The 13,708-nt window shown below is 39.1% G+C and overlaps 1 protein-coding gene across 2 annotated transcripts in view; it reads left to right on the top strand.

Annotated features, from left to right (window-relative positions):
• The window catches only part of col6a4a (collagen, type VI, alpha 4a), a 164,989-nt gene that overhangs the window by 9,390 nt on the left and 141,891 nt on the right, over positions 1–13,708 (top strand). For both annotated transcript variants that reach the window (XM_048613282.1, XM_048613286.1), the window contains 3 exons: positions 5,792–6,403; positions 9,573–10,193; positions 11,244–11,807. In XM_048613282.1, the coding sequence (XP_048469239.1) occupies positions 5,792–6,403; positions 9,573–10,193; positions 11,244–11,807 (1,797 nt within the window). The remainder of the gene's footprint in view (positions 1–5,791; positions 6,404–9,572; positions 10,194–11,243; positions 11,808–13,708) is intronic.

Below are 13,708 nucleotides of genomic sequence, written 5' to 3' on the forward strand. Positions count from 1 at the left end.
TACATTTTCCAATAATTTGATAAATTTGTCTGTACATATCTGTTCATCTAAATTTGTCTAAATGTATCCGTTAACCAGATTTCTAGCTTTGTTACTCATCTTCATGGGTCATTTCTTGCCCCATTTATGGGCAGTGGTCTGATTCTGGTCCTTTTAACTGCTTCGGGACCTGTGCTCTCTGACACTGCTGATCTGACTTGTATTCCATGTTAATTCAAATGATCCTCTTGAGTCACCCCAACCCTACTGGGTCTATAGCCCCCATAAGGCTTCATTATTCATGTTAGGAGCAGAGTTAGGCCACTTGGCCCTGAACCTGCTCTCCCATTCAATAAAATCATGGCTGATCTGATTAGTCCACGTTCCCATCCAGTTCTGATAACTTTCGCCAACTTGCTTATTGTTCAATTTTGCCTTAAAAATATTCAGAGTTTCTGTTTCAATTGCATTTTTGGAAGACAGTGCCTCAGACTCACCTTGGAACCCTTGTGAAGAGAGATTTCTCCTTATCTGTTTTAAACTGCATGTTCCTGTATTTTGAAATTATGTTCACTAGTTCTATATTCTGCCTCAAAAAGAAACATCCTTTTCATATCCACCCTGTCAAGATTTCTCAGGATCATATATGTTTTAGTCAAGGCATCTCTCTCCGTTCTAAACTCCAGTGAATGCAAGCCTAGCCTGCTCAATCTTTATTCATTTAAAAAAAATAAGGAGCAGTAGTAGGCCATTCAGCCCTTCAAACTTACTCCATCATTCAACAATATCGTGACTAATTTGATTGTGACTTCATCTCTGTATTCCTGCCAATCCCTGATAAGCAAGGGAGTCTGAGATAACCAAAACCTATCCACATCTGCCTTAAAAATGTTTAAGGACTCAGTTTCCATCACCTTTTCGGGAAGAGAGTTCCTAAAACTCTCATGACCCTCTGAGAAGAAATAAATTCCCTCATCTGTGTGTTAAATGGGCGACGACAGCCCAATTCCTAAACAGTGAGGCTTAGTTCTTGGGTCCGATAAAAGGAAATAACTTTTCACATCTAATCTGTGAAGACCCCTCATGGTCTCCTATATTGTAATCACTTTGCGACTTACTCTTTTAAATTCCAGCAGGTTCATAAGATGTTGGAGCAGAAGTAGGCTACTCAGCCCATCGAATCTCTTCTGGCAGTCAATGAGGTCGTTTGTGATCTGATAACACTTAACTGCAATTTCTTTCCTTTCCCTACAACCGTCGATTCCCTTACAGATTAAAAATCTGTCTATCCACAAGCCTACGAGTCTAGTTTGACTCACCTTTCCACATTAGACAACCCACTCATTCCAGTGGCCACATAAACCTTCTCTGAATAACTTTCATTGCGCAGTATTCCAGATGTGGTTTTACCAGTGCCCTGTATAATGGAAGCATAACTCCCTAATTTAATATTGAATTATCATTGCAATAAATGATGATATTCTATTTGATTTTCTAATTAGTTGCTGTTCTTGAATATTAGTCTTTTGCGATTCATGCACCAGAACGCCCAGATATCTCTGCATCTCAGAATTCTTCAATTTCTCACCATTTAAAGATTATGCATCCTTTATATTCTTCCCACCAAAATAAACAATTTCATATTCTCTCACATCATACTTCATTTACCGGATATTTTCTCACTCATTTAATCAATCTACATTCCTCTGCAACATGCTTATATGCTCTTAATTACTTTTCCGTCTGCCTCTGTGTCATCAGCAAAATTGCAACTGTACCTTCCATCACTTTTGCCAAGCTATTTATATACATTCTAAATTGTCAATATTCCAGAACTGATCCCTGTGGAACATCCTACGTTATATGTTGCCTGTTGCTAAAGATGCATATGTGTTCACTCTGTTTCCATCCATCTCAATGTAATATTCTCTTCATCATGAGCTTTCAATTTCTGAAATAATCTTTGATGTGGCACTTTTAAAAATGCCTTCTGGTAATCTTGGCACAACACGTCCATCAGTTCCTCTTTATTCATAGCTTGTGTTGATTCCTCAAAGAATTCCAATAGATTGATTAAACATGATTTCCCTTTAACAAAACCATGTTGATTACGTTGAATTCCTCTAAGTGCCCTGCTGTAATTTCATTAAAGTGGCTTCTAATATTTTCCTGATGACAGATGTTAAATTTACTGGCCTGCAGTTTCCTGCTTTCTGTTTTCTCCCCTTTTTTGCTATGTTTGAATCTAATAGACCTTCCCCAAATTAAGGGAGCCTTAGAAAATCAAAACCAATTTTAAGACCTTAGATGAAGTCCATCAGGATCGAGAAACTTGCCAGCTGCAGCTCCAATAATTTATTTAATACCATTTCATTGGTAATAATAATTTTCCTGAGTTCCTCTTTTCTATTTCCCTCTTTTCTATCTCCAAATTTATAATTGTTTCTGGGATATTACTACTCAATAGTGAAGATCAATCTAAGATACTTGTACAGTTAATCTGCCTTTTTCTTATTTTCCATTATTTATTCTCCAGATTCATCTGTTATCAGACCAACATTTTCTTTATTAACTTTTTGCTTTTAAAATATCCACAGAAACTCTTACTGCCCGTTCTCAAACCTCTAGCTAATTTTCTTGTAATTTTCGCTCCTTATTAAACTTTCTGCCTTATTTTATGTTCTGTCCTTCTGGCCTGTGCCCATCTTTGTTCAATTACAAAAGCAGAAATGGTTGGAGAAACTCAGAATCAGGTCTGGCAGCATCTGTGGAGAGAAAGCAGAGTTAATTATTTGGATCCAGTGATCCTTCTTTACACACTGTGCAATTATATGCTGGTTCATTAATTTTGAAACTATTTTTAACTTTTAATTTAAAGTTTTTAATTTAAAGATCCTTTCACTGGAACGTTAGTGGATTTCTGTTGGTCTTCACTAATTTTTTTAGCCTCTCTGGATTATATATCCTTTACTTTTTTAGAGTATGGGTTATACCCTAAGGTCAATCCACAATAAAACATCTTTCCCAGACATTGACAAGCTTGGGGCTATGCCCATTGTTCCTAGGCCCAGAACAACATGTTCTGTGAACACTATTAAACCAGTAATAGTGCCATAAGCTCTCTTTTGTGCCTTTTATCAGCACACCGGAAATTGCTTTCATGCAGAACATTTTTGATTTCCCCACTAGCAATGACAGTGAGCACCCAGTGTCTCGGCCAGTGCTGATTTCCCTTCCTGTGTGGCCAGTCAATTGTTACTATTCCCTTGAACACAAACTCCTGGCAGCTATCCTATCAACAGTCATGGTTGAGCAGACATTAATGGCCCCATTACTGGCTTAGCAAATGGATTTTCTGCGGGATGCCTAAACCGATTTCCTTGTAAATGGCCTGTCTTTCCAGTCTGGAATCAGTGATTTCCTACCTGGCTCCCATCTGGTTCCCTTTTAAAAGTTAAGGAGAGTTCCCGTTTCTCTCACTGGCTCCACTTTCCCCTCCAGTCTGTCTCAAGGGTATTTACCTTTCACATATCATCTCTGGCCTGTGAAAGTTTCCAGGCTTCAGGCTACCAGAGTTTGTGTCCATGTTACATTGTACTCGCCAACCATGGTCACTGCCTGCCTGTTCATTTACATGAGGTCTGATAAAGGGACGGAATGCTTTTTTGAACTCTTTGAGGAGCATAATTTCTCAGAGTTTCATGCAAGTGGTCTTGGTTGAAGCACCTGTAGCCAGTGGTCAAAAATGAGCTGCTTAAGCTATTCAAGTTCAATCCATGTTTGGTTGGGCATTTGTAAGGCTACGAGATATCTGATCACATGCTTCTGGTTCCAGTTTTCATGCACATGAAATAACCTTTCTTGCCATCTTTGTAGAAGTGAGGCTCATCTAACTTGTGGCCACTTTAACTGCCTTACCAAACTTTCAGATGAAATTAAGAAGGCCTCATCAACTTTAGGGACTAAATGAGTAAACTTGAATAACCCAACAGTCCTTATCAAGCTAAAGGTAGTCCTCTCACCATGGGTACTTTCCAGTGAATTTGTCCCTGTGCAGTTCAAACACTTTTAATTCCCTTTCCTGCGGTTCCTTTTGGAACATTTGCACTCTTTCCCTTTCCTAGAATTCTCTCTCTTCCTGCGTTTCACTGTCTCCATCTCTTCCCTGGAATTCTGTTTCCTGTTTATGTCTATTGGAATTCAAGTTAATCTGCAGGCTCTAGTTGTGTTTCCTCTAATTCTAGCTTGCGTTCCACTTTCTTAAGGTGCTAAATCCGACTAGCTACAAAGTTTAAAAATTTCAGTTTACCTTGCTCCTGGTCTGAATTCTAACTCCTGCTGGCTAGCAACATTCTTTAATTATTCAAGGGATAGAGACATTAAACTATCTAAAGTTACCCTTACTCTGGTCTAAAAATATATTAGCTGTGAACAGTCAATGTTTAGCTCTTTAGTATTCCAACACTGCCTCATGTAAGAAGCCTGTTAGTTTTAAGATTGTCTGGCGATTAACTTAGTTCCCACTTTCAATTGCACTTGCTGTCTATAGGTTTCAATCCTGTTCATAATCTCCCAAATATTTGCTACCACTAAGCCCAGACGGGCAGGTAAATTCCTCACTTCTCATTCTGGAGGTTGGTTTAATAAAGTTTAAAATTTTAAACAGATGTGTTTATTTCCTCCCCCAAGATAAAGGTTAATAAGCTGTGTCAACTTGATGTAGCATCTCTACCATCTTCCGCACACACAGCAATACCCACTACCTCCCATACCCTTCACGACTCAACAGGGCCCCCTTACGTGATGCAACTCCACCATTCCCCCAACCTAACCTGATTGTCCCTCAGTTCATAACTTCTGAACTGTCCTGACTAATGCCTGCAGCCAGACTTCGCTATCTTCCCAACTAGTCCTGTCATCCAACTAACTACCCTCTCCTCAACTTGATGTACCCCTTTAACCCACCTCTCCTGATCTGGGTCTTGGTGTTAAATTCCCACCCCCTCAGCATTCAAACAAATTCTGACAGATACAGTGTAACCTGCTGATGTGCAAACCTTCGCCGTCACTCTGATATCGAAACAATATAAAGTGCAAAAGAGCATTCAGCATTCCTGTCAACCTCTTGAGTATTCTGAACTGAATGATTTTTTTGGTATGAATTTACTGGATTAAATTTGTATGGATTTATGGATTGAATTTCCAAAATCATTTTAAGTAAAAGTCTTGCAAGTATTCATTGCAGATTTCATTTTACATGTCTGGCTGTATTCAAACTAAAACTGTTAAAGCAGCACCAATCGGCATGGATATAATATGTTCCCCTTTAGAAATCTGGGACCAGATGAGAAGCATCTAAAGATATTGAAGTAAGTGAGATTGAAAATTGCAGGGTCACTGGCCACGTTCTTTCAATCCTCCCAAAACTCCGGGAGGCGCTGGAGAACTGGGGAATTGCAGACATTATGCCCTCATTCAAAAAAAATCTGTGAGGATAAGCCCAACAATTACAGTTCAGTTAGTTTCATTTCAGTGGTGAGGAACCTTCTAGGAACTATCATTTGGAATAGAATTGGTAGTCACATGGACAAAGATGGAATGTTTAGAAACAGTCAACATGGATTTCTTCAGGGGAACACAACGGCTTGGCAAATTAAAAGTCGGGTTTCTAATTTTGGTGCCTTTCTCTGGAAACACTTGGTTAAAAAAGAAATTACTCATGTAATATTCAGATTAAGCCTTTCATTAAAAAAAAAGCCAGAATTCTGTTTCCCTCTGCATTTACTTATTCTTTATTATTTTAAATCGACAGCTTCTGAATCTTACTCTGATGTGGTCTTTCTGGTTGATGGATCTCGAAATGTGGGACGAGCAGGATTTCGTCACGTGCAGAACTTCATTGTGAAGGTTGTTGAACAACTGAATGTGGCAGTAAATAAATACAGAATTGGACTTGCTCAATTCAGTGGGGACGCGCGAACAGAGTTCTTACTGGAGAGATTTCGGACAGAACAGGAGGTGTTGAGTTACTTACGGAGAGTTTATAACTTCAAGGGTGGAGCAGCACTGAAAACAGGACGTGCCATTGAATATATGCATAAAGAGTTCTTCATTGAATCTGCTGGAAGCCGAAAGAATGCTAAAGTTCCTCAGTTTGCAATAATAATCACTGCTGCTTCATCGCAAGATGATGTTGAAATAGCTGCCAGAGCTTTGAAAAGGGATGGTGTGAAAGTTATTTCCATTGGTATAGGGAGAGAAGACCGAGACGATCTAGGAAAAATGGCCTATATAAAAAATGACATATTTATGATAAAAGTCAACAACTTTAATGAACTTGTGCAGTCTGCCATTGGACTGTCCACTACAATCAAAACAATGACACAGAAAGAGTTTGTACATGAAGAACTCAAAGCACCAGCGGGTAATGCTCAACATCCCTTTTTTTGTCAGATCAGAATTTATTCTGGAAGGTATAGATTCTTTGTTTTGATTTTGTCTAATAATGAAAGGCACTATAATTTGCTGAGATAGCCCATTCTTACAAAATGGTTCATTTTGAATACTTCTCTAAGGAAAATAACTCCATAGAGTAAAAATGTTCCCCTACCATTTCCTGAATGTTATCATTATATTTTATTGTAAACTCATGTGATAGTCACCACAGTCTCTATAGTCATGCAAACTTACAAAGTATCAGGCAAGACTAAACTATTTAATTGTGCTAGCCTTCTTAATCCAGACTAATATTTTAGAAGAGTATTGAGGCAATGCCACATTGTCAGAGATAATATTCAGCAAAGTTGATGTTAAATCTTGACCCTACGTGCCTGTGCCACTAGTTAAAAACTTATATGGCATTACTTATAGAAAAGCAAGGAATTTTTTCTGTGTCCTAGCCATCTGAATCTCTTTATCCAATGATGACAAAATGAAATAGATGAACTGGCTATTTCTTTTTCTGTTATTTGTAGAGCATTGCTGTTAATGATCAGAACAGCAATATCCTGGAGATAGATACTACCTGCTAAGTATTACCTTCTTCCTAAATGTCTACTGTTCAGGAAGTTCAGTCAACATTTCTCTTGGTATAAAAGCAAAATATTACAGATGCTGGAAATCTGAAACAAACACAGAAAATGCTGGAGAAACTCAGCAGGTCTGGCAACACCTGTGGAGAGAAAAAGAGTTAATGTTTCGAGTCCAGTACGACTCCTCTCCACTTCTATTCATATATTTGGTATTCTTCAAAAAACAGAGTTTTGAATTTAGGCTGTGGACTTTCTGATCTAAATTCTCCATTTGCTTCAAAAGATGGGAATAAAGATACAAAAGAGGCACTCCTGCCTTTTCCTAGTTGCCAGTGTCAAATTTTACCTCGTGTGCTGGACACCACCACTTGATTGGCACACATGCATGCCTCAATTAGCCAAAGGGTGTGTGGGTGACCCCAAAGCACATATGAACACATTAATTAAATAATAGTCTCTTGAGCTAGTCAGAAAGGTACAGGTAATAATGTGTGATTTCAACTTACTAGAAAAATCAGATTGGCAAAGGCAGCCTTGATGAGAAGTATGTAGAATATTTTCCAGATAGTTTCTTAGAACAGCATATTCTGGAACCTTCTAAACAGCAAGTTGTACTGGATTTGGTATTGTGCAATAAGATAGAATTAATTAATAACCCTGTGTCAAAAAGCCCTTTGTTAGCAGTGAGCATAATGAGATTGTAAAACTCAATCAGTTCAAGAGAAAGCAGAATATGTACAAGACTAGTATTTCAAACTTAAGAAACGGTAATTATAAGGACATGAAAGCAAGGCTAGCTAAGGTGAACTGCCACATTAGTTTAAAGTAGATCCGCAGTGATGCTTTGGAAGGCATTTAAATGGATGTTTCAGAATGTGCAGAATAGGTATATCCTAACAAGAAAGAGGGATTCCTAGGGGAGGTCCCACTATCCATGGTTAACTAAAACAAAAGATAATTTGTTTTAACTAAAACAAAAGACTTCGAGAAAAAGCATATAATTTTGCAAAGGTGACTGAAAGGTGAGATGACTGGATACAGTATAAAACAAAGCAAAGAATGACAAAAATCTTACTAAGGAGGGAAACATTAGAGTATGAAAGGCAACAGGTTAATAATATTAAAACAAATAGTAAACTTTTCTATGGGAATTTAGGAAGAGTGGGTAAATTGCTACTCTGTGGAGGAGATCCTGCAGGTGGTATGGGTGGAATTGGAAGCTTGTTGGAGGTTGGGTGCATGTGTACATTGCAACTAACTACAGTGAAGGAATGATGTGTGCTGATCAGTATTGCTCTGATAGTATTGTTTTCACTTTCCCACCCTCACAAAATCTGTGAGCTGAGCTGCAGCTGCACATCATTTTGGCTTCTAGAGTTTCACGATTGGAATTCAAGAGAACTAAAGCAAAACTCCTGTCAAGTCCCTGAGGAATTTTATATATTTCAGAGGGGCCACGTCTCATTCAGCTACACTCCAGGGAATAAAGGCCGAATCTGTCCAATCTCTCCTCATAGGACAACTTCCTCACCCCAGCAACTTGTCTAGTGAATTTTTGTTGGATTTCCTTTTTGCAGTTATGACTTTCTTTAGGTACGAAAACCAACATGGCACTCAGTGCTCCAGATGTGGACTCACAAATGCCCCATATAACTGTAGTAACACCTCTTTACTCTTGTAATCCAATCGTTTTGCAACAAAAGTAGACATGAGAAGTGGGAGCAGGAGTTAGCATTAAGCCCTTAAGTCTGCCCAGCATTCATTGAGATCATGAATGATCTTCTACCCCAACAGCATTTTCCTGCATTTTCCCATATCCCTTGATATTTTTAACATGTGGAAATCTACCAGTCTTGATCTTGAACATGCTCAATGATTGAGCCTGCATATCCTGCTGGGCAGAGAGTTCCAAAAAGCCACTAGCCTCCGAATGAAGAAATTCCTGCACCTGTCAGTTCTAAAAGTCTGCTGTTTCTGCTGAGATAGTGTCCCTTGGTCCTAGAATCATTAGCTAGGGGAAACATCCTCTCTGCAGCTACCCTGCTTGAGCTCTCTAAACATTTTGCAAATTTGAATGAGATCACCTCTCATTCTTCTAAACTTCAGAGAATGGACCCAATCTATTTAGTTGTTCTTTGTAGAACATTACCTCCGTCCTAGAAATTGGCTTGGTGAGCATTTGTTGCACTTCATATTTTTTGTGTAAGGTGTAAAGTATAAGTTTGCATTGCTAAGGAGATCAAAACTGCACTTAATACACCAGATGTGGGTTCCACCAGTGCTTTAATGAATTGCAGTAACATATCTTAAAAGCTATATCCAAATTCTCCTGTAATAAAGTTCAACAACCTATTTACATTCCTAATTACTCACTGTATGTTTGAGCTCACTTTATGTGATTCACTTACTAGGACACCCAAGTGCCTCTGAATACCCTTTGAGCTGTATTTAAGGCAGGGGTTTGCTTCTCAAATGTCTAGGTTCAAGAACAGGAACATGCACTTAGCTTTCATAAAATTTAGCCACACTGTGCTTTTACGATGTTTTCTTGTTTATTTTCAGTGTGCCAAACTGCTTCAGTTGCTGATGTTGCTTTCCTGGTAGATGAATCAAGCAGAATTGGGGAAGCAAACTTTCAACTGATCCGCAGATTTCTATACAATTTTATCAAGGTGCTTGATATTGGTTCAGAAAAAGTGCGAGTTGGTTTGGTTCAGTACAGCAATGCTCCAAGAACACAGATTCACTTCATGACACTTCAAGACAAGGAAGAAATTCTCAAGCACATTGCAAATACACCTTACAGGGGCGGAAGTGCAAACACAGGAGCTGCTATTGACTTTCTCAAAGACAATTACTTTCAGCCAAGAACAAGTGGCAGAGAAACAAAAGGGATTCCTCAAATTGCAATCGTGGTTACTGATGGAAACTCCAACGATGGTGTCAGGAATTCAGCTGCTGCCCTTCGCCGTCTCGGTGTTACAGTATACGCTTTGGGAACTAAAAATGCGAATTTCAATCAGCTAGCAAGCATTGCCTCATATCCTCCAGAAAGTTTTGTTTCCCATGTCGAAAATTTTGAAAATTTAACATCGATTGAAAACGTTCTCCAGAAGAAAATTTGCATTGAAATTGTCAAAACTACTGAAGTAAAAGCTGAAAAAATAACCCAGCTTCTCGAAGGTGAGAAGAATAAGTTTAGAATTCAGAGTAGATGGTGATTTTAGATGGAGAGACATATTTTCAGTTGATTTTCTAAAGGGTGTAGTGACACTGTACGTATTAAACACTATGTGTTGAATAGTGGTGAACGTTAGAATTAAATAATAAACTGTACTAAGAGTTAAAAAGCATCAGAGTGAATGACAGGCCTTGCTCCAATCACAGAATTGCAGAAGTGTTATGGTGCAGAAGGAGGCCATTTGGCCAGTTGTGCCCACACTATCTCATTAATTGAGCTTCATTGCCTAATGTCAATCTCCTGCTTTTTCCACAAACCCTCCAATTGTTGACTATAACTGAGGGCTGTGATGCCGCCGGAAATTGGCCTAAATGAAGTTGGTACTTCTTTAAGGCTGTGGTTTCTGCAACCCTTCTGTCAGAATTGGGGTGAGTCATTGGAAGAACTCCCTTTTAAAACTGGTCCTGATAGCTACGCGTTAGAGAACTTTTATGCTGGAGAGGGGCAGCTAGGAGCTCGCTGTTGGGATTGCTGCTGCTCGTAAATTGCATAAATGAGCAGAATGTAGAAATTTGCAGATAAGAACAAAGTAGCAGTAGCAATAACAAAGCAGTAAATTTGGGGAACAGCTCAGATAATGTGTAACATAGTGGAGTGATGTGAGATGATATTTCACATATAGTTTAAAGTATTGTATACCTGCATTAAAGTAGGCAATGAACAAACTTAAGAACGGTTTTGAAATAGCTTGAAGTAATAAAGACATGGAAACTTGATGCTAACCATGTCTAACCATGCAGATCAATAAAGATAGTAAGAGTTAAAATTGTAGGTAGTTGTAGTCGAACTTAAAATGAGGTGTTCAGCCCTGATCCTAGAGGCACATGGGCGATGTTCATGAACCGGAAGCATTGCAGAGAAGAGGTAATCCCTACATTGTGAAGGAAGCTTGGAAACATTTCTTTCAGGCTAGAAAAGAGATGTCTGGGAGGTGATCATAGATTAAAATACTCGGTTCATGTTTCATGTTCGTTGTTTATTTTTCTCTTCAGGTTGTAAAGAAACTGAAGAAGCCGACATCTATTTCCTGATTGATGGATCAGGTAATCTAGATTCGGATGACTTCAAAGACATGAAAGATTTCATGCTTGATATAGTACGCATATTCCGCATTGGCAAAGACAAAGTACGGATTGGTGTTGTCCAGTATGGATCTACTACACAGACAGAATTTGACGTCGGTAAATATGCAAGTAAAAAAGAAGTTGAAGAAGCTATTGGAAAAATCAGATTGATCGGAGGAACGATCTCAAAGACGGGTCAAGCATTGGTACAGATGAAGGAACTCTTCAACAAAGCAGATAAAACTCGTAAAAATCGAGTACGCCGCTTCCTGATCATTGTCACTAATAGAAAGTCAGAGGACGATGTTTCAAGACCTGCTGCAGGATTAAGGCAAAGGGGAGTCAATGTTTATGCTGTTGGTGTGGCTAAAGCTGAACGCAATGAACTTCACCAGATTGCAGGAGCACTTGAAAGAGTCTTTCACACAGCAAACTATGATGCTTTGAAAGAAATAAAACATAGGATTATACGGGATATGTGTGCTAAAGAAGGTAAGTGTTTATGATCATACGATTGAGGAATAAGTGTAGGTCACTCTGCCCTTTGAGCGTCCTCTGCTGTTTAATAAAATCATGGCTGATCTGATGTTATTCTCAACTCTACATTCCTGTATATTCCCAATAATAGAGTCATCGAGTCATAGAGTCATACAGCATGGAAACAAACACTTTGGTCCAACCAGTCCATGTCGAACATAATCCCAAACTGAACTAGTCCCACCTGCCTGCACTTGGCCTATATCCCTCCAAATGTGTGAAGTTGTCCCTTGCTGAGTGGTGTTGACTGATATCCGCTGACACCTTCTTTGCGGGCTGGAGCCTGCTTCAGAGCTTTGGAAACCACACATAGAGGTATACAGCACAGAAACAGACCCTTCGGTCCATCTTGTCCATGTCGACCAGATATCCTAAATTAATCTATTTCCAGTTGCCAGTGTTTGGCCGGTATCCCTCTAAATCCTTCCTATTCATGTACCCATTCAGATGCCTTTTAAATGTTGCGATTGTACCAGCCTTCACCACTTCCTTTGGCAGCACCCTCTGAGTGAAAAGGTTACCCCTCAGGTCCTTTATAAACCTTTCCTTTCTCACCTTAAACCTATGCCCTCTAGTTTGGACTCCCCCTACCTTAGCTCTTCACCCTATCCATCTTGCATCCCTTTGGTAATCACAAATCTATCTCCCTCTGCCTTAAAAGATATTTAAAGATTCTGCATCCACTGCCTTTTAAGGAAGGGAATTCCAAAGACAAAGGTCTTGTTCTTGCTGAAACGATAAAACGTGCAAAGGTTTCTGTCTTAATACTGTATGTAGAGGATACTGGACATCTAAAGATTGAATATAATTGATATCTTTCCCTAGGGGAAATGCATCTATGAATTTATCTCCACCAAGAGCCATTAGAATTTCTAGTTCTGCATCTTTAATAATGTTGTTGGAAATGCCTTAGTTCAGGTCTAGGAAGCAGAAATTACAGCATGGAGATGAAATGTCATAATTTATTGACTCAACCTAAATGTTTGGGGTGGTGACAGAGAGCGTGTTTCAATTGAGAGCCAGTTTACACTAAATAGCCAGCAACCTTTTTGGTTATATTTTACCCCAGAGGTAACACAGACCTAAACTGGAAGAATGGCAAGCCACAGAAGCCTGTTTTTCTGCCAGATGAGGAATCCCATTCAGAAGCTGAGGTCCAAAACTAGAAATTTCTTATTTTGTCTTGTTGCCTTCGCAGTGGGTATTGTAGAAACCTGTCCAGCTCAGTCCTCGTCTTTGCCTCCGTCCCAGTAAAACCTTTCCAACCCTGGGATCAATATAAAAAGGATAGTAACCTTGTGAAACAGACCATCAGAGAAAAAAAAATGTAACAAGACCAGAAAGTGCTGGAAATGCTGAGCAGGTCTGGCAGCATCTGTGGAGAGAGAAACTGAGCTACAGTGTTGAGATGTGTATGATTACTTCTAAGTCTTCTTTGACCGAAATGTTAACTTTCTTTCACAATCCACAAAACTTGTCAGGCAAGTTGAGTACTTCATGCTTTTATCACAGATTTCCAGAATGATTCCACGTCTAATAATGTTTAGATGTCTGTTCAGGTGTTACCTGTTCTCTGTTGGGAAGATCTCTTTTTACTGAAGAATGGCTAAAATCTGACTCTGGTGGGTTTCTACAAATCTACTCTATTTACACTATGGTACATTTTACGTTTCTGGGCAAATACATCTCTTTCAGGTACAGCGTGTTCTGTCTTTATAGACTCTAGCACATGACTGCTGATTTCGCTGTTCCAATATCATACATATCACCATCTCATTACTTTATATTCTTCCTCTCCCCAAGTGACATTTCAGCATTTTAACAACATGCTTAAACCATTGACAACAAGGTGCAGA

This window comes from Rhincodon typus, chromosome 2 (assembly GCF_021869965.1).
Source record: "Rhincodon typus isolate 14 chromosome 2, sRhiTyp1.1, whole genome shotgun sequence".
NCBI lineage: Eukaryota > Metazoa > Chordata > Chondrichthyes > Orectolobiformes > Rhincodontidae > Rhincodon > Rhincodon typus.